Here is a 19,970-nt window from a genome sequence, read left to right on the forward strand (position 1 = left end):
TACCTGAGAACCAATCTACATCAGAAACAGTGGCAACAAAAGAGGCTAAAATCTAAGCTTCACTACGTGCCAGGTATTGTTCTAAGGGAGGACTTGACACCCGTTAGCTTTTAATCCTCTCCCGCACATATGACCCCACTGTACAAATGAGGTGTCTGTCCACTAGGAAGACATTCACCGAAATACACATACTGCTGTGTAACCCCTTTGTTAAAAAAAGATTTTATCTTTAAAGTAATCTCTGCACCCAACATGGGCGTGAACCCACAACCCCGAGATCAAGAGTTGTGCGCTATGGAGCTAGCCGGCTGCCCCTGCTGGGTACCTTTTGTGAAACAAAGCAAAAAATCTAATCTTCTATCTGAGCCTTGTGGGGAAAAAAACAAAACAAAACAAGACACACAGGTGGCCTCGCCTGGCAATAAATATTTTAATTTTTGTTTCATTTTTATGATGACAAATAATTTTCAAGTTATTTCCTTTTTTTTTTTTTTAAATACAAAGCTAAATCACTAACAGGTACAACCAAGACATTTTATCTCACATTTACACACTCCGTCGGATCCTCCTCCAATTCTCTGATCACTGACCAGGCAAGTGCGGGATGGGGGGAAGACTTTCTTAGGTAGCACCGTGGTGAGGCCGGGGGCATCAAGGTGACGACAGGCTCTCACACCTGCCTCTGTTCACATTACCTGGGACCAGGGGAGGCTGGGAGACCCCAGGTCCAGGCTCCAGAGCCGCGGCCCCCTGGACTGCAGGTTAATAGAGTGAGAATAGGTCCCCCTTCAGGAGGGAGGAGGAAGCTACCTACTCCTCCTGCGTCACCGTCGAGGTGAAGACTTTATGCTTAGCCTTGATCCCTGGGCTGCTGGGCCTGCCCACTCCGCTGGTAGCCAGCACCCAGCAAGACACCCAGCAAGGCACCCGGCACGGCGGCTGGGGTGGGGGCCCTGCATTTCGGGTCTGCAGGCTCCCCCTTCGGTTCATGGCTGCATCTTCATTTTTTTGCAGGAAGGACACCAGGTAGTCTGACAAACAGAAAGCCTGACAGCAGGTCTGGAACTTTCAACCAATTGGAATCTGGTGGGGAGGGTGGAGGGTGGGGTGGGTGGGTCATGGGTAAGTAATTTCTGGTCCCGCTACAAAACTTTTTTGATTAGAATAGAGTACCATCTCAAATCTCTTCTACAAAAACAAAAACAAAAAAAAAAGAAAAAGAAAAGAAAAAAAACGCAGCCACTTCATTCACTTCAAGACCTATATACATGTAAGTTGTTTACTGTGGTTTTTTTCTTTTTTTTTTTGTCTTTTTAAATTTTTAAATTTTTATTATTACTATTTTTTTAAAATAAATTCAGTGTTCACATTTCTATAAAGAATCAACCCAGTTTTGGGAAATCCTGCCCTGGCAGGGCGAGGCAAGCAATGCTTTTTCCCTGCTCACATCTACTCTGATGACCCACCCTGATGCTTCAAGGTGCCCGGGAAAGCGGCAGCCTATGGAAGAGTAAACCGAGGCCCGGCCCGCACCTGGGGGCCACTGGGTCAGTAAGCTTTCGAGAAAGCAGAGGGGAAGACTAGCTTACTGCAAAACCTTTTTAAAAAATATTCATACACTTATATGTGCGCCTGTCCAGACGTCAGGAAAACAAGAGCTTGGGGACACCCCTGGCCAGGCCTGAGGCCTCGGGCAGCAGCGTCTTCTGGGACTCGTGCACGGCCCGCCGGCAGGGGTGTGGGGAGGAGAGTCCTGGCTCTTCGGCGGGAGGTGGGAGTCACCCAGCTTCCTAGTTCATGTTCACTCTTTCCTCTAAAACCTGTGCTGCGTCTTTGACTGCATGCACGGGAAGCACGAACGTTTGACTTGTATGCAAAAAAGGTACAAAAACAACTAGAATATAAAAGTTTTGGTAATATAAGGCCATCTGTTCAAGTCCACCTTGGAAACCTGTAACAGATATTTAAATACTACAGTGAAAAGGCATCTTAATATACTTTTTAAAAACATCTGAAGTAATCTGCTAAGATTAAGTGTGTAAAAAAAAAAAAAATCAATTCCCTTTGAGGGCACTTTGTCCATGGAAGAAGGGAGGATGGGGGAGCCGGGAGGCTAATGCTTCAGCCAGGGGTACGCTTCGATAGAAGCCCGGCTGCGGTCCCCATAGTCGTACAGGAGTTCCTCCCCAGCCTTGATGTCTCGGGAGGCGATGAGGATGAGGTGAGGCACGCCGTCAATGTCGTGCAGTTTGGTTTGGCAGTTCCCACATTTACTGTGATTGATCAGTCTTCCCAGGCGATTTGTCTCTCTAGTTGCATCCACGCTGGCAGGAGGGAGGGTAACAGAGGATTAGATTGATAAAGAGGCTTTTGATCCCAGTCACAGCCAGCTCTCAACTCAGGTGGGATGTCAATTTATAGCCACGTTTTGGGGAAAGCAAATCAAGTCAAAAAACCATCTTAAGAGCCTAGGAAGGCACTGGGTGAGCTAGCTGAGGGGTAGGAGGGGACTGGAGTGCAAAAGGCTCCTTGTGGAGGCCCCAGAGGCAAGTGCATAATAAATACATGAATAAAAACCAACTCTGCTGCTAGTGGGGGAAGCTGTGCATCTGAGGAGGCAGGGAGTGTTGAGAACTCTCCGTGCCTTCTGCTCAATTTTGCTGGGAACCTAAAACTGCTTGGAAAAATAAAACCTATTTAAAAAAAACCCGACCAAGTGCCTTGGCCATATGGGGAAAGGAGCAGTCAGGGTTTTCCAGAGCTCTGGCTGAATGCCACAAGAGGGAGCGACCTGGTAAGCCTCAGGGCAGGCTCTCACCAACTAGTCCACTTCTGCTTCTCATCTGGTCAGATGGCAGCAGAACAGCTCCAATCCCAAATATTCAAAGGGCCAGTGGGGGAGAGCTGCTTCACAGCTTTGAAAATAACATAACAAGAAGCAGGAGCAACAGAAAGAAGCAAGATGCTCTCGTGGCTCTCAGCCCTTAGGCCTGTCCTCTCTGCCAGAGTGTGGAAAAGCCACTTGAAGCACCAGTGGACTTACCAGTAGGTTTTGCTCAGATACTGAAAATAGTACATGTAGCAGCCCGTGGAGGGGTCTTGTGCATACAAAGCCTCCCGCTTCTTGGCATCGGTGATCTCGATGAGGTCCCCGTGGTACTCTACCACAAACTCGCCCCGGGAGAACTGCTTGGTGGCGATCACACCCCTGCCCTTGCCATCAATGAGGTCAATCTGTAGAGAGGTGAGAAGCGTTGCTTTCTAACACCACGTGTGGCTGGTTGCCTGGATGCCTGGGCTTGCCTCACTTTCTCTTAACAGCTTTACTGAGTTATGTCCTAGATCCTGCTCGTCTTACATACACAGCACAAGGAGTATTATTAAACGTATACAGTTGTGCAACCACCGCCACAATCACCCCAAAAGGCCCCTTGTGCCCTTTGCAAAGTATTGTCACATCTGATCCTCCCGAGAGATCTGGGGTGGATGTTGCCCCATTATGCAGACAAGAAAATGGAGGCTCAGAGAGGCAGAACCATGTCCAAGGCCACATGGCTGGGAGGGGTAAAGCCTGACGCACAGCCACATACATGGCCTCTTCTGGGGAGTGGTAGGACCCCATGTTCTAAATGTCTCTTATTTTCTGTAATTTACCCTCCCGTGCTTCTTGTCAATCCATTATAAATGGGGCTGCAGGGTGACTGCTTGAGGGGCCCAGACTTGAGTTCGGGTTCTCCTGGATGAGTGGGTGGAATTGGAGCCTTTTTATGACCCTGGAGTCCCAGCCCAGACCCCCTGGCTGCCACTGTATAGGTGCACCCCTCTCATCTACCTCATGTATTTGTAATACATGAACAGAAAAGGCCATTTCTTGGGCCTTGTTATTTCAAAGTAAAACAGAGTTAGAAAAAATGTATTAGTTTCCCCAGGCCTCATGTAAACGAAAGAAAAGTCAGATACAACAGGCCACCTACTCTATGACTCGATTTGTATGAAATGTCCTGAGCAGGCAAATCCATAGACACAGAGCAGATCAGTGGTGGCCGGAGCTGGGGGAGGGGGGAGTAATAGCTACCGGGTCCAGGGTTTCCATTTGAGAGGATGAGAAAGTTGTGGAACTAGATAGGGAGGATGGTTGCACAATACTGTGACTACTTAATGATGCTGCACTGTGTATTTTAAATGGGTCAAAATAGTACATTTTATGGTATATGTATTTTATTGCGATTCTAAAAACTTTCCTCAGGATTAATGTTTCCCATATAAAGGCCATTGATGTTCCCTTCCTGAGACGTTCCCTGAACAGATTTAGCTTTTGGCCCCTTGACAACCTAAGAGTCTGAGTCTGTCGCAGTGACCATTGTGGGTTATGGCAGCCTGTTGGCTGTTGGGAGCTGGGGAGCAGGGCGGGTGGGGACCATCCAGCCCCAGCCTCCAAGCAGCAGCCCCACTGCCCTTACCTTCATTCCTTCTTCCTTCCCACTTTCAATCAACTCGTCTATTCTTTTCCTTTCTTCAGACTGGGTGAAGGGAAGAAAAACAAGAAGTGCTTCAGCATTCTCTCCTGGGCCATTCTGGGGAGCCTAGCAGCCTGGACCCCCCACAGGATCACTTGCGGTTGGCCTCTGTGACATCCGTCCCCAGAGACGCCCAAGTCCCCACACCCCCATCCTCTTCTCACTGCCCATCTGTTGTGGGCAGTTTGCCACCTGGGGCTCAAATGAACCAGGAGGGGCACAGTGCTGGCCCAGCAGCAGAACTGGGCGGGGCGGGGGGGGGGGCTATGTTCTATTTCACACAGGCAGTGTTTTTGAAAATATCTAAATTGCCAACACATAAAAATCAGGGTTCTGACTTCATATAAGACCAGTCAGGGCAGATTAAAGGCTATGTGCCCTTTTGAAGGGGCAACTGTGCACTCTATCCCTCCTGTCTGATGGCCCCTGTAGGAACCCTGACCTGGGTCTCTACGACACCAGGATGAGAAAAGCGCCTCCCACCCCCAAAAGGCAATACCATCCCAAACAAAGAAGTTGAACAGGAATGGACACTCCTGGTGTCACCTGCCCCCAGGGCCACCCCTCTTGCCACCCCCGCCCCCTCCAAGATCCAGGTCCCATGCTCTGTCTGGGCACAGGACTGCAGGGAAGCATGGGGAGCAAAGCAGAGGCCCAGGCCCTCCCCCAGCTACCACATGTGTCAGCTGTGCCACAGATGAGGCCTTCACCCACACAGCTGAGCACAGCTCTTGCCCACAGAGGCCTCAGGACACTGGTCCCAGCCTGCAGTGTATGTGGACTTTCCAGTGCTGGGTGCCTGTGGCAAGACAGGAGAGACCAGGTCTCTGCAGGTTTATAGACACTGCTTGAAAGCTGTGCCAGACACCCCTGGATCCAGCCCATATCCCTGCTCGTCTACTGCCACCTTCTAGACAAGCCAAGGCCACCTCGCTGATCTCCTGGCTTCTGCTCTGACCACCCCCTTCATTCTGTTCCCTGCAGAGCAGCCAAAGGGGTCTTTTAAAAATGTATGTAGTAAGGAGTTGCCTGGGTGGCTCAGTTAAGCATCCAACTCTTGGTTTTGGCTCAGGTCATTATCTCTTGGGGTCATGAGATCGAGGCCTGTCTGCGCTCGGTGGGGGCTCTGCTTGAGATTCTTTCTCTTCCTCTGCCCTTCCCACCCCTCACTCTCTCGTTCACTCTCAGATAAATAAATTTTCAAAATATAAAATAAAAATGTACGTAGGATCATGTGATTTCCCTGCTTAAAGCCTTCCAGGAAGTTTACCTAATAGCAATGTGCCAATGTTGGTTTCTTAGTGTGACATATGTACCAAGACATTGTATGTAAGGTATCAATGATGGGAAACTGAATAAAAGATCTATGGAAATGCTCTGTACTATCTTTGCAAATCCTCTATAATCTAAAATTACTCCAAAATAAAAAATTAATTTATTTTTAAAAAGATTTTATTTATTTATTGATGAGAGACACAGAGAAAAAGGTAGAGACACAGGCAAGAGGGAGAAGCAGGCTCCCTGAGGGGAGCCTGATGTGGGACTTGATCCCGGGATCCCAGGAATATGCCCAGAGGTGAAGGCAGATGCTCCACCACCGAGCCCTCCAGGTGCCCCACAAAAGTTTATTTAAGGAGAAGAAAAAGCTTGGGGCGCCTGGGTGGTGCAGTCTGTTGAGTGTCCAACTCTTGATTTTGGCTCAGGTCGTGATCTCAGGGTAGTGAAATTGAGCCGAGTCAGGCTCTGTGCTCAGTGGGAGTCGGCTTGGGACTCTCTTTCTCCCTCTGTGCCTCCCCTCCTCACTCTCAAATGAATAAATAAACTTTAAAAAGAGAGAGAGAGAGAAACAAAAGCTATTCCATACCTTCCTACTGCTACGGAGATAAAATCTAGTCTTCTGATGGCCTATGAAGCTCTGCAGGATCCCAGCCCCACCACTCCTGCATCATCTGCCATCTTCACCCTTGTTCCCACATTCTGGCCACACTGGCTGACTCTCTTACAGGGCTAGGCTTGTTTCTGCCTCAGGGCCTTTGCACGGGCTCTTCCCCCCTGCCTAGAAAACCCTTTCCCCAACTCATTTCCCCACTCACCTGGCTTGTGTCCTCCTTTCCTTCCAAGCTCTGCTCAAAAGGCACCTCCCTCTGTGACATGTCCCTGACTACCATAGCTAAAGTAGCCTTAGCCTCGCTGTACTTTCAAAATACGGTTTTAAATTAATGTCAAAGGACTACCGGAAATTATTTTCTTCTTTGTTTTTTCCTTAATCGTTAATCACTCACCACTTGAATACAAGCTCCTTGAGTACAGGGGCCTGATCTTGTATGCTGTGGAATATCCAGGCCTAGAACAGTGCCTGGCACATAGTAAGCCCTCAAAACAACAGCAACGTTAACATACACACATCACATACCATCTGCCTTGCTGAAAAATTCTAAGTATGCAGAGACCAGACCAGTGAGAAGCACAGTACATTCTAAACAGGAGCGATCGACCTGCCAGGACTGGATGTGGCACGAGGAGCTGGGCCTGAGCTAGATGCCCCAGTGCAGAGCCACAGTTTGAGTTTCCTTCTGGAGGCTCAGTGCTTGGGGGCATGCATCAACCAGCTCTAGGCTTCTGAAAGAATTCAGGCAGCAGCCTATGGGGGTGGGGTGTGTGTGTGGAGGCAGACCGAGTGGGAGGTAAGCAAGGTCTGAATTAGGTCGAAGCTGCTCTGCACACCAGGCTTGGGGAGGAAGAAGCCAGGGCACTGCCAACAGGCACAGTTCCTGCCCCAGTGTGGGCTCTCACCCCACCACAACCGGCCAGCCAGCTAAAGTGCCCCACAGCAAAGCAACAAGGGGTCAGGGTATCTCTCCAAGGCCCAGTTTTTGCCCTCTTGCCCAGGCCTCTCTCTGTCTTCAAACTCAATTAAGTATCTGCCAAGCTTCTGATTTTAGTTTCTTCCCCCAGGCTACCCCCCAGCCTTCTCTCATTCCCCATGTGCTGGGGCTCTGGTTTCTCCGGCCCCGAAGGGCAGGCAGACAGGCCAGGAGTGACCTCACCCCTCCAATGAGGCCCAGATGCCCCACCCTTGAGTTTTACCTGTCAAGAGAAGACACCGCCTTGACCAGCCACAGCCGCACCACCCCAGCCAACAGCCGCCTTACTGCCTCGCCAGCAACTGCCTGGCCAGCAACCACCTGGCTGTGGTGTTCACTCAGCAGAGCCAACGCAAACAATGAGAGCACAGCATGGCTCTCCCTTGCAACTGGCTCTTTGTCCATCGACATGGCGAGTTTTACCACACTGCAGACCAATCTTTGGAGAAGCGAGTGTCTGTTCCCTTCTGCTCATCTGCTGCAACATTTACCAGACCTGCATCACATCCTGTTGCAGCCTTCCCTCCTCCAGCCAGAAAAGCCCTTCTTTTTTATTAAAAAGGCAAACTCAGCTGCCCCCACTCTGTAGTCCACTGCAGGCCCCAGTGAACCCCCAGCACTCCCCAAGAGTGCACTGCAGCCCCAACTTCAGCTGAGAGGTGTTTTGGGTTCTGGGACCTGGCACCTCCTTGCCCTCTGCAATGCTGTCTTTAAGAGTGACCTAGCACAGCCTCCCACTGCAGGCAAACATTTTGTAACAGCTTGTTCTTGGCTGAAAGATATTGCCTTTCTAAGGAAATAAAGCCAAAGCTTCTCTCTGGAGGTGGGGCGGGGAGGACCCCTTTTCTCATTTATTTTAAAGGAAGGCTCATCAATTCAAATAAGTAGAGGAAGAGAATGTTAAATTACTCTATCTGTATCTACAGACTTAACATAAAAAATGCTGAAGGAGTCTAGTTCAGGTTGAAATACTAAAACTAAAGAAAAAAAAATGAAATACTAAAACTGACAAGGCTTTAAGGAAGGGGTGTGGACGGGTGGCATCCACAGAACTCCCCCGCCTCTCTGTGGGGGCAGCAGTCCTGAGCACTGCTCCTCTGCCCTGACGTGGCTTTGAGGATGAGGGAGCACGGAGGGCTGCAGGGCAGACCACGCCCTGGGTCTCCTCCACAGACGCCAATGACCACACCTCACTGCATCAAATATTGATTGACTGCCACTCAGTGCTCTGCAAACACAGTGGGCGGAGGCCTGCAGTCTGGGCGGCCATCCTGCCTGCTTTCCACATGATCCTAGGGCCATCACTGCGAGGAAGAGAGGAGAGAGGGGCCTCAGGAAGTGACAACAATGGGGAAGCAAGGGAGCAATAGTAACAATTAACCAGCACCTCCTGGGTGCCAGGCACAGTTCTCAGAGTTCCTTGTGCATGAACACATTTAATCCTCCCAACAACAACCCCACGAGATACTCCATTACTATCCCAGTTTACAGATGAGGCAACCGGGGCACAGAGCAGTTAAGTGACTGGCTTGAGGTCATGTGACTAGTAAGTGGCTTCCAAGTCACTGCTCTGTACCACCCTGAGACCCAGCACAGGAAGCTGTGAAGAGCAGACAGAGAAGCCTCAGAAAAACACACAGCCTTGCCCAAGGTCCCAGGCTCTGACTGGCCCTGCCAGCAAGTCCTGGGGAGACACTGTAATGGGAACGCCAGACTTTCCACGCCACGTGCTACAGCTTATAAGGCTCCTTCCTAGAAGCCTCTTAACCAAGCCTCACCGTGACCCCAAACGTGAAGATGATCCTCACTAGGCCAAGGACAATACCAAGGCCACAGAGGCAGACCTGCCCCAGGACAACACAGTCCTGGTTGCCAAGTGCTGCCCACTAGACCACGCTGACCCTCCAAAAGCTAGAATTAAAGCCGCATGACTCTACCTGCAGCTCAGCTTTGCTCTTCCTGGAGCTCCTTCGCACGGGGTAGAAATCCGTGAGTTTGCGATTCTGTTGTGTTTTTCCTTGAGCTCTGGGGTGGGAAGGGTAAAAGAGAAAACAAGTATTAGCACTGACGCCACTCACACCCAGGAGGCACACAACTAACTGCTTGGGAGGTGGCTCTTTAGCAAAAATGTCACTTAAACACCTTTGTCCACTGGGGTCCGTGGCCACGTGGGCTCACCTGCCCAAGGGGGCCTCAGAGTGTCAAGACAGGCTACCTACTCTCAGTGATGGCGGAGGGTGGGGAAGGAGAACCCGTGAGCTCTGGACTCACAACAGACTGAGATGGTGACAAGTAATGGTGTCCTTATGGTGACTCAGGAAACCCAGGCCCTGATGACAAAGAGGCGGGGCGGGGGCACTGCGTTCCCTTAGCTGGCACCTGAGCGGTGTCCGCCGGGGTCATAAGAACCAAACTGCTCAGCATCAGGGGAAGGGCTCCAGAAGGCACTTACTTTTTCCGAGGAGCCTGTTTGCCCTTGATGGGCTTTTTCAGGGCTTGCTTGGCGATAGCCGTAATGGGAGGATCACAAGACGAGGTCGGAGTTTTTGGAGGTTCTGCTGCTTCAGATTTTTGGTTTGGAAAAGGTGCCAGGGGACCTCTCCTGGCGTCTTTGAGCTTCTGTTCCTCAGACTTCATGGCGCTCCGTACTGCGTTCCCACTGTTTCTTTTCTCTGCAGGCAGTGGGTGGGGAAAGACAGAGCTTTAGTCTAGACTCTCTGCCTCCCCATTTCTAGACCATTGGCTGCATTCTAAGACAGGCTTCTAGAAGAGAGAGGAGCTCGATGTGTCAGGCAGCAGTGCAACCTGCTGTCTAATGATGGCTTCCACAGCAGGAGCATGTGGCTTCACTTTCTGACCCAGACTTTGGGCAAAGCTCTTCCTCTGCATCTTTTTTAAAAAATTTTTCAGCTTTATTGAGGTATTGCCGACAAAGAAAATAGCAAGCTTTTTACAGTACACGTCATGATGACTTGATCTACATTGTGAAAGGACTGCTCCCACCTAGTTAATGATCTTCTGTACCTGGACCAGGGAGAGCCCTAGAAGCGGACCCACAACAGGCAGTAGCAGCAGTGGAGGTACTCGGTCTAGAGCTTTCTGGAAGGGGGCTGTGGACCCCCCCCCCAAAAAAAGCTAAATCCTAGAGTAGGCCAGCATTGGTGGACAGGAATAAGGGTAAATAAAGCAAAACTTCTTCCCTAGCAAAAACCTCTTCTCCAAGAGCTGCCTGGCATGCTTCATTTCAGACTTTAAAAAAAAAAGAAAAAAGTTTCCCTCTTTTCTAAAGGGGCCAAAGCCCTAGGTTCACAGTGGTTCTCAGGACAGTGACCCAACACTGGTCAGCATGGCACTGGGAGGGATGTCAAAAAGGATTTGTTACTAAAAATTGTTGTGAAGCACCAGTGTGGGTGAATGAGTCACTTTTTTTTTTTTTTTTTTTAAATGACTTACTTTTAAAAAATGAGCAAATAATGCATAGCTGGTAAGGAACATAAAATGGCGCAGTCATTTTAGAAATAGTCTGGCAGTTGTTCAAAAGTTCAACATGAAGTTACCATATGACCCAGCAATTCCACGCCTAGGCGGCTATTAAGAGAATTAAAAACACATGTCCACACAAAAACCTGTATGTGAATGTTTGCGGCAGCTAATTCACAACAGTTAAAAAGTAGAAACAAGCCCAATGTCCATCCACTGCTGAACTGGTTAAATGAGATGTGGTCTATCCATGTGATGGAATATTATTCGGCCGCAGAAAAGAAAGAAGTCCTGACCCCTGCCCTTGAAAACTTGATGCTGAGTGAAAGCAGCCACACACCGAACGCTACCTATTATGCGTGATTCCCTTTACACATGTCCAGAACAGGCAAATTCATAGAGGTAGAAAGTAGATTAGTGGTTGCCAGGGGTCGGGGGGAGAGGTGGAATGAGAAGAGACTGCTAATGGGTACGAGGTTTCTTTTTTGGGGTGGGAAATGTTCTGGTATTAGACAGTTGGCCATGACTGCCTCTATCTGTGAATAAACTAAAAACCACTGCATTGTATAACTTTAAAATGGTGGCCATTATGATACGTGAATTACAGCTCAATAAATAAGCTACAAATAGAAAACCAAATATGTCACAATCCACCCAGGCCATTCTCACTCCCTTACACGCCCTAAGTAGACCAGAGAGAGTTAAGTCTAGGACATCATGCAAAATAACTCCAGGAGTGCACTGATGCCTGTGAAGGTCAGCTACCAACCACATCGAGTCTGAGTCAAAGCAGAAAAACAGGTGAGAATCAAGGACAAAAGTCTGGCCCTTGGGCTCTCCTCCAAAGTATATCTGGCTCCAAATTCTAACTGTTGCCATTTAATGACACTGTAAGCCAAATAAGCTAGCTTGGGCACCACATCACCATTTAGGATAATTTACATCCCACCCTATTCCAGGAGGGATGGGAGATTGCTTGACCAGCACTGAGAGAGAGCCCCTTTCCCAGTCCCTATGCAGTAGGTGCGATCCTCGGTGTCGCCAATGCAGGGAGGAGCAGACCAGCAGAGGAAGAGCTGCTAGTGTGGAGCACTGTAGAAAAGCCCTCTGCACCCATCCATGCTTTAACCAATCTTCAGAATAGCTCTTCGAGGTAGGAATCCTCCCTCTCACTTCAAAGATGAAAAGAACTAAGGCTCAGAGTGGAATAACCTGCCCCAGCCTCTCCCTGTCAGTGGCAGAGCTAGGATTAGAACCCAACTCATTTGAAGACTGATAGAAATAGTATCACCCACTGCCCTGGGCAGGGAATCAAGCTGAGGTCTGGCTCTTGCCCCTGGTTTTGGGCTTCCCCACCCCTGGCTCTCAGATCTGGCCCCAGCCATAGGCCTAACCATCACTTATGGTACTTCCTATAAATGAATTACAAAGCTTCGTCATATAGAGCTGCTGGTAGCCAGAGTTCTGCTTCATTAAGGCAGGTTTTAATTAGAAGGGAGCTTGGTGAATTGGGGAAAGCTATATTCCCCACTGCAGCTTTAAAAGGGGAAATATTTGGAAGACTGCAAGATTTCCAGAGGTGTCAGCTTGTTTTGTGAGGCCAAACAGAATTTTCAGTAACTATATATCTTCTCGTTCGATATTTCAACTCCAAATTTCATCACAGAGTATGCAGCTACAGAAAGCAGCACTGCACATTTGAGGGGAAGAAACTCAGAAATGAGGTTAAGGCCAGCTCAAAAGAGGGAAGGAAGTCAGTTCCCTACATCTGCACAACACAGTTAGGACTGTAAACACATGGTCTGTACAGCCCAGATTTATAACTTCTGTATTTTAGGTACTATGAGTCTCTCTATCCGCAGGTAAGGGTCAGGTGTTATTTTTGCAACTTGGCAACACAGTCAAGCTTGAAGGACATGCTAACTCTTGTGAAAGCAGGGAAAACCTGTTAGACCAACAGGACACACACCCTGGGACAGGCTACTCTTACTCCTGTCCGCTTCTTAGGAGCAAGACAGAACATGGCTCGAAAAGGCTGGATAAACATTTACTATATGTGCACAGGCATGAAAAAGAGCTTCCGCAACCGGACCGGCTGTGGTCAGAAGAGGGCCATTTCAGAGTCTTACCTTCTCGTTTCCTGCAGAGTCCAGCTAATGGCTTCCCCTGGCATTTGACTTCGTGATGTGCAACTGAGTTCTCTTCCTGAAGGGGGGAACGCATTCCAGAGCATTTGTTGGGGCTCATGTAGGAATAGATCTTTGATTGCCCGGTAAATACATTCTCCTAAAACGACAAATGCATGTTCTGAAAGAGGCTTGAAGAAGAAGATCCCAGAGCAAATCGCAGAGAAGGGCAATCGGAATACAAAAACCAGAAACAGACACCATGTCTCAAAAGCAGGCCACCAGGAACTGCCAGCCCCTGGAGAACAGTGGGAGGTTTAGGATCTCCTGGGTCCGAGTCAGACATTTCCTAAACTCATGTGGTCTGTAATTCTGGTCACTAAGGGCACATCTAGCCAGCAGGAAGCCAGCTGTATACCCAGGTGTACAGAAGCAGACAACCTACCAATGGTAGAGAGGTCAGAATGACCCAGACTGAACAAGCACAGAATTTAAAGGGCTGGCCTATGTGCAGGAGCTAACTCCTCTGGCAGGAGCTCCAGGAGCTCTAGCGCAGAAACAGGCCTCAGGAAAGCTGCTTAGCCACTTCTTGGTCCTGAAGGCAGCCAGTAGGACTGGCCATTACTGCCTGAGCCTTCTGGGTGCCCAAACCTGGCCCCTCACAAATTAACGCAGCCCAGCAGCCTCCCAGGACCAGACTGCGGTGGTGATGGAGGGGTGGGGTTGGGGGTGGCGAGCCTAATAAAAGCAGAGCCTAAATAGCCAGCTCATTTAGGGCGGCCACTCTACTGCAAATGAAATGGCATCTTGGCATTAGGAGGAGGAGGGTGGGCAGGCGGGGGGGGGGGGGGGGGGGCGGTACAGGTCACTGCTGGCGTCTCTGGGCGTGTGGCCTCTCCTCTGAGTAAGCACGGAACGGAGGAGAGCGTTCCCAGAAACACGGCCAGGGGCTTTCTGCCTGGGGAACCTTCAAACACCAAGTCGGCGAGACCTGTGACCTCGCCGAGGGGCCCGGGCAGGCCCAGCACGCCCCGGGAAGGCGGCCACCGCCGGGGTAGCTGGGTGTGGGGTGCGGAAATGCCATAAAGACACAAACTTTTCCGAGGTCAAATATCGCCAGGGTCATGGCGGAGCCAGTGTGGACGCCACTCCCAGACAGGCAGCAGCAAAGGAAGCTGCCCCGCCCGCACGCCCGCGCGCCCGCACCCCGCCCTCCGCCTCCGCCTCCGCCCCTGGGCCCGGGGCCGCGGGCGGGGGGTCCGGGGCGCGCGCACGTGCTCGCGGCGCGGGGCCCCCGGGGGCGGCCGGGGGCGGCCGGGCGCGGCCCCTCGGGGCGCGCTGGGGGAGTGCGGGGAGGGTGCCTGCTTACCCCGTCGGTGCGGGGCCTCCCCGGGCCCCTCCGCTCCACCATCTCCGGGCCCGGGGCCGTCGCTGCCACCGCCGCCGCCGCCGCCGCCGCCTCCACCGCGCGGGGCTTGGACATCTTCCTGCCTGGAGAGGGGGACCCGGGGGAAGCGGGGGAGGGGGCGCTCAGGGCGCGGCGGGGCGGGGAGCGGGGCCGCCCGGGCCGGGCGCCGCGGCGGCGCCTCCCGCCGCAGCCATGTTCCGAGGGCCCGGCGGTGGTGGGCCGCCCGCGCCGCCGGGAGGCAGGGGCCGGCCGGCCGGGCCGGGCCGGGGCCCGGGTCGCCCTCCCGCCGCCCGGCCCGGCCGGGCCCCGCGCGCCGCCCGCCCCCCGCGCGGCCGGGCCCGCCACACCCACCTGCAGCCCGGCCAGGCCCATGGCGGCGCGCCCCGCGCCCTCGCCCTCGCCGCCGCCGCCGCCGCCGCCGCCGCGGCCCGGCCACCACCGCTGCCGCTGCCGCTGCTGCTGCTGCTGCCGCCGCCACCAGCGCCGCCGCGGCGCCCCGGGGAAGGGCCGGCGGCGCCCCACGGCGCCCCCTTCCCCCATGGCCTGCGACGCAGGGCCCGGCACCCGCGCGCCGCGGCAGCCCCGGCCGGCCCGGGACCGAGGACGCAGGGAGGGAGGCGCTGGCGGCGCGTCCCCCGCGGCCCGCCCGCTCGCCGCCGCCGCCGCCGCCGCCGCCGCCCACCGTCCGGCGCCCGGCCCGGGGAGGGGGCTGGCAGGGGCGGCGCTGCGAGGCGCCTCGGGAGGGAGGCAGGAGGTGGGCGGGCCGCGCGGCCGCGCCGGATCCTGACTCGGGCGCGCCCCCTCTCGCTCGCCCTCGGCCACGCGGGGAGGAAGGGGTGGGAGACTGATGATGACAGCCGGGCTCTCGCCGGCCGGGCTCCTTCTCTCGCTGGCTCCGCGGATATTTTGGGAGACCGGTCGGTGCCAGGCGCTGTCAGCGGCGGTGAGCGCCACAGGCGAGAGCCGTCCTGTGTGCCCGAGCCTGCGCTCCCTGAGCGTCTTGTGGCCATTTAGGCGTCCCCGCAAGTCCCCGGGGGACAGGTCCTGTGGCAAACCCGTTAAAAATGGGGACACGGGGGCTCGAGGGAGGTGCAGACGCTTGCCGAAGGCCGCACAACTAGAAAGCGATGGGATCAAGTGTCAAACTCGGGCGGTCTGCACCTGCCCCGGGGAGAGAGAGCCAGTGGTTATCATGTTAAGCTGGTGGGGTGCTTCCCGGCGTACCTGATCTCATCCAGACCTCACAACAGCCCTGTAAAGGTATACACCACAGATGAGGAAACGGACATCAGGGAAGCGAGGAGCTTTGGCCAAATTCTCAGAACTAAGAATGGATTTCCAGGCCAAATGACCCAGAGCCTGCACTCCCAGCCACAGATGAGGAAATTCAAGAATGGGAGGGACAAATGCTGTGGCAGAAGCCATTTAGCAAGTCACCTGGTTCTTCTGTCCATCCCCATGAGAAGATATCCTAGGAAGGCAGGGGTTCCAGCCAGTCCTGTGTCTAGTGTTGGCAGAGCTCACTGCCCTGCACCACTGTGTTGAAGCCATTAGAGTTTGAGGGCCCACAGCCAAGAGTCACTGTATTTGTGCTAAGTCATAGATGCAAACAAGACATCTCAGGGCATCTAGCTCCTACAGCTTGTGTCATGGCCTGGGAGGCAAACATTGGGTTTCTCTCCCTGAATTTGTCCCAGAGGTGCTTTATGACCATGGCCAAGTCACTTCCCTGGAGTAGGCCTCAACGTCCTTGTGGATAGAAACCCAGAATCTGGGATCCCTGGGTGGCGCCGCGGTTTGGCGCCTGCCTTTGGCCCAGGGCACGATCCTGGAGACCCCGGATCGAATCCCGCGTCGGGCTCCCGGTGCATGGAGCCTGCTTCTCCCTCTGCCTGTGTCTCTGCCTCTCTCTCTCTCCCTCTGTTACTATCATAAATAAATAAAAATTAAAAAAAAAAAAAGAAACCCAGAATCCTGAATTCCTTAACCCACCCAGGGCACCTTCCAACACCCACAGAGAAACAGTTGTCACATAAAGTTGCTACCTCCCCAGGGAGAAGACTAAGTAGGATTAAATGGCAGGAATAGGCTCAGAATGATGTCTTCCAAATCAGCTCATCTTTAGCATCCCCGGCGGGGCTAGGGAGCACCTCCTCCCTACACCCCTCCCCCAATACCCCTTGCAGTCCCCACCCCAACCTTAACTCCAGTAGGGTGGGATACTCTGCCCACTTGAATACCCAAGAGACTATGCAGAGAGTGAAAGAGAATTCTAAAGTGACACTCTGACACCCAGGTCAAGCCATTTGAAACTGTGTGTTACATCTCCAGGGCAGAGAGGGCTTGCAGTTTGTCACCAAACTATCATGGGAATCGTGGTTTGAGAACAGGAAGCAGCCTCTCAGATCATCTTGTCTACTTCACATACTATTTCAACATCCTCCCACCCCCAACCCCACCTACGCACACATGCTCAGGGCCACAGCTTTCTCTACTGCGGCCCTCCAATGCAGAGGGTACATACATTAAGATCCAAGTCTAGCACCCATTCCTCAACTCTGCAGCTCTGGTATTAGAAGATATAATACAAATCATTCAGTGTAAGCTTCAAAACAGTCTTTCCTGTCTCTGAGGTGTTCATGTATATATGACAAATATACCTGTAGGCATAAATAAAAACTCTTAATGTTGTCCAGGATCTCCTAGAAATAGAATTCAACTGGAATGATATGCATAGCTAAGTTATTCAGTGTTTCTGTATTAAGCCCTATAATTGTACACTATTTAATTTAACCTTCCCAACCCTTTATGAGAAGGTACTATTTCTATTTCACAAATGTAGAAATTGAGGCTCAAGGAATCACCTGACTAAGGATTACATGACAAAAGTGGTAATAGAGCTGAGATCTGAAGCCAGTGCTGTTATATGAGAGTACTTTATCATAAAGAATGTATATTGCTTCCCTTAAACTCAGACACAAAAATAGCAATTCATTCATTCCACAAACATTTATTGAATACCTACTTCTTTCCAGGCCCTTGCTAAGGACACAACAGTGTACACAAAGACTGATGGAGGACATGGAGGCCAGAGGGGGAGGCAGGGCCATACAGGCCATGGTGAGGAGTGTGGATTTGATCTAAGAACAGTGAGGAAGGGAGGAGGAGTGGTCACACGACAAAAATCCATGTTCTTGGGGACCACTCTAGCAGCTGAGAGTTAGTAAATTGGAAATGGTAAAAGTGTAAAAAAGGAGGGACGCCTGGGTGGCTCAGTGGTTGAGTGTCTGCCTCTGGCTCAGGGCGTGATCCTGGAGTTCTGGGATCCAGTACCGCATCGGGCTCCCGCATGGAGCCTGCTTCTCCCTCTGCCTGTGTCTCTGCCTCTTTATCTGTGTCTCTCGTGAATAAATAAAATCTTTAAAAAAATTTTTTTTTCAAAAAAAAAAAAATGGAAAGAGGGGACCAATTAGGAGGCCATCTGGCCATGGCAGCAGAAATGGAAAAAAAGGAGATAATCCTCCTCAAAGGAATATACTTAAGGCTGAAAATATTTGCATGATTGTAAAACTTCAAAACCAGACAGGAGTTGCCTAGTATCTGCACATTTTGTTTGTGTGACCCAGCAGGGTTCTCAACGTGAACTACAAGTTTTCAACAAAGGCAGCTTTTCTAGAAGAAGAAGACTGACCTTTCATTTGAAGTATTACAAATGATTTGATATTTATACTACCCATTTAATAATCTACAAGAGTAACAAGGCCTTAAGGAATAAGTAACTGCTGATTTGCAGGTCAGGAGAGATAGTGAGAATCACTAACCAATAAATTACAAAGGTGATTTGTAAGCCTGCCATGGCGAGACCTGGGAACACTTGTCTTCACTTCGGCTAAGGGAGATAGAGGGGAACAAGCAAAGGCACAGCATGGCCGGAGTCTAGACAGTGACTTTGCACTTCAAACTTCCACCTCTGAAAAATGGATATAACAATTTGTAAAGATTAACTGAGATAATAACTGCCTGGCCCTCAACGGTAATTATTATTTGCCTATATTAAGTATTTAAATCTTTCAATGGCAAATTGCTTAGTTTTGATTAATTAAAACAAGCTATCTTTTTTTTAAGGCACTACTGTTGAAACAGCTTGAATGATTTGCTCTAACTGGAAAAGTGAACCAGGGAAGCACAGATTTATTAAGATTTGTCGGATACTATTAAATATACTTTTAGATGCTTAACACTTTTCTGAAAACAGTATCTTTGTCTTAACTTTCTCTGTGGGTTGGAGTATAAAGCTCATTAACTTGAAGTTCATCTTGCCTCATTTCTTAATCAGAATCTTGGGTTGTTCCAAAAGACCCTAAAAAGACTGCAGGATAATAAAGGATGCAACTGGGTGCAGGGCCTGAAAACAAAGGTTCCCAATAAATATTTGCTGAATGAATCCTTTTTTGTATTCATTATTATTGCTACACGGAGCATACTGCATTAGGGCAAATTCCTACTAACCTGTACTGCTTGGGATTTGGAAAAAAGTGTCAAACCTGAACTCATATTTCTAAAATAATAATTCTACTCGACCATCATGCTCAAAGTTTTTGCACGGAGACACAGCGTTAGGAAACGACCAGCGGTTGGAGATCGCTTTGCCGCATAACGTGGGGCTTACTGTCTTGACAGCAAACTAAGTGTGTACAGAACTCAACGCAGGGACATGCTTCCCGCGGCTGGGCAATCCCACCCAAGCCACCCCCGTGGGCAGGAGTCCTGAGCAGCTGCAGGATTAAGGGCCGCCCCGGGTGGTGCCATGCAACTCCTCTCACCCCAAAGCAGGCCAGCGGGGCCCGGTCGTCGCCCCGGCGGCGCAGAGCTGACTCAGGGCGTGGAGAGGAAAGGCGCCTGCTGCGGTGTCCACTCCGACGCGCTCCCCACAGTGGAGGTTATCCATCTGCGCCCTGGCCTCGGACTCACCTCCTTTCCCAGCTTGAGAGCGCCCCGAAACGGGCGAAACCTCGCCCTCCCCACCTCCTCGTATCAATAACAACCATTCCCTGGAGGTGCCCTGCGCCTTAGTTTCCGAAGAGCTTTGACATATGGATCCGCCGTCCCTGGAGAGGCAGGCCAGCGGGTGCTCGCACTTTAGAAAGGGGAAGCCAAGGCATGGGATTCCTGGAGACTTGTGGGGGTGGGTCGGGGAAGGTTCCGCAACCCCCCCCCGCCCCCCCGCCCCCCGCGCAGTCTCCGCGCTCCGTCGGAGCAGTAGGGAGCCTCCCCGCTGCCGCTCCCGCCACCCCGCCACCCCTCCAGCGCGACCCATCACCTCGGCCGCCCCAGCGCCGACCCCCTGGGCAAATACCTCTAGCCATGGCCCGGCTCTGTCACCGCCTAGGATCTCCCGGGAAACGCAGCTTTCGAAAAAAGTTGCAACAACTGTAGCCAACTGCTCCGCGGCGCTCAGGCTGCTTCCCTGATTGGCGCGGCTGCCCGCCTCTCCCCACGCTACCCGCGCTGATAGGCGAGCTCGGCAGGGAAAGCCCGCCCTCCTTCCCGCCTCCCTGGCGGGGGCGGGGCAAGC

At 51.8% G+C, this 19,970-nt stretch overlaps 2 protein-coding genes across 4 annotated transcripts in view; one reads left to right on the forward strand and one right to left on the reverse strand.

Moving 5' to 3' along the window:
• The window catches only part of RILPL2 (Rab interacting lysosomal protein like 2), a 30,938-nt gene extending 25,043 nt beyond the window's left edge, over window positions 1–5,895 (forward strand). The window contains exons 5-6 of the transcript XR_013366443.1: window positions 505–1,057; window positions 4,520–5,895. The gene's annotated coding sequence lies outside the window, so the exon portion shown is untranslated. The remainder of the gene's footprint in view (window positions 1–504; window positions 1,058–4,519) is intronic.
• On the reverse strand, window positions 407–19,799 carry KMT5A (lysine methyltransferase 5A). Of its 3 annotated transcripts, XM_077875337.1 has the most exons (8): window positions 19,752–19,794; window positions 14,357–14,478; window positions 12,991–13,147; window positions 9,834–10,053; window positions 9,319–9,406; window positions 4,461–4,520; window positions 3,044–3,234; window positions 407–2,324 (listed from the first exon to the last, which is right to left on the reverse strand). In XM_077875337.1, exons 1-8 carry the CDS (start codon window positions 19,759–19,761, stop codon window positions 2,114–2,116), a joined length of 1,059 nt encoding a protein of 352 aa, XP_077731463.1. In that variant the 5' UTR covers window positions 19,762–19,794; the 3' UTR covers window positions 407–2,113. The 3 variants fall into 3 exon arrangements, with proteins under 3 accessions (XP_077731463.1, XP_077731464.1, XP_077731465.1); XM_077875338.1 differs by lacking the exon at window positions 4,461–4,520 and having other exon boundaries at window positions 19,752–19,799; XM_077875339.1 differs by lacking the exons at window positions 14,357–14,478; window positions 19,752–19,794 and adding an exon at window positions 14,747–14,823.
• Window positions 19,800–19,970: the final 171 nt, after the last annotated feature.

This window comes from Canis aureus, chromosome 27 (genome assembly GCF_053574225.1).
Source record: "Canis aureus isolate CA01 chromosome 27, VMU_Caureus_v.1.0, whole genome shotgun sequence".
NCBI lineage: Eukaryota > Metazoa > Chordata > Mammalia > Carnivora > Canidae > Canis > Canis aureus.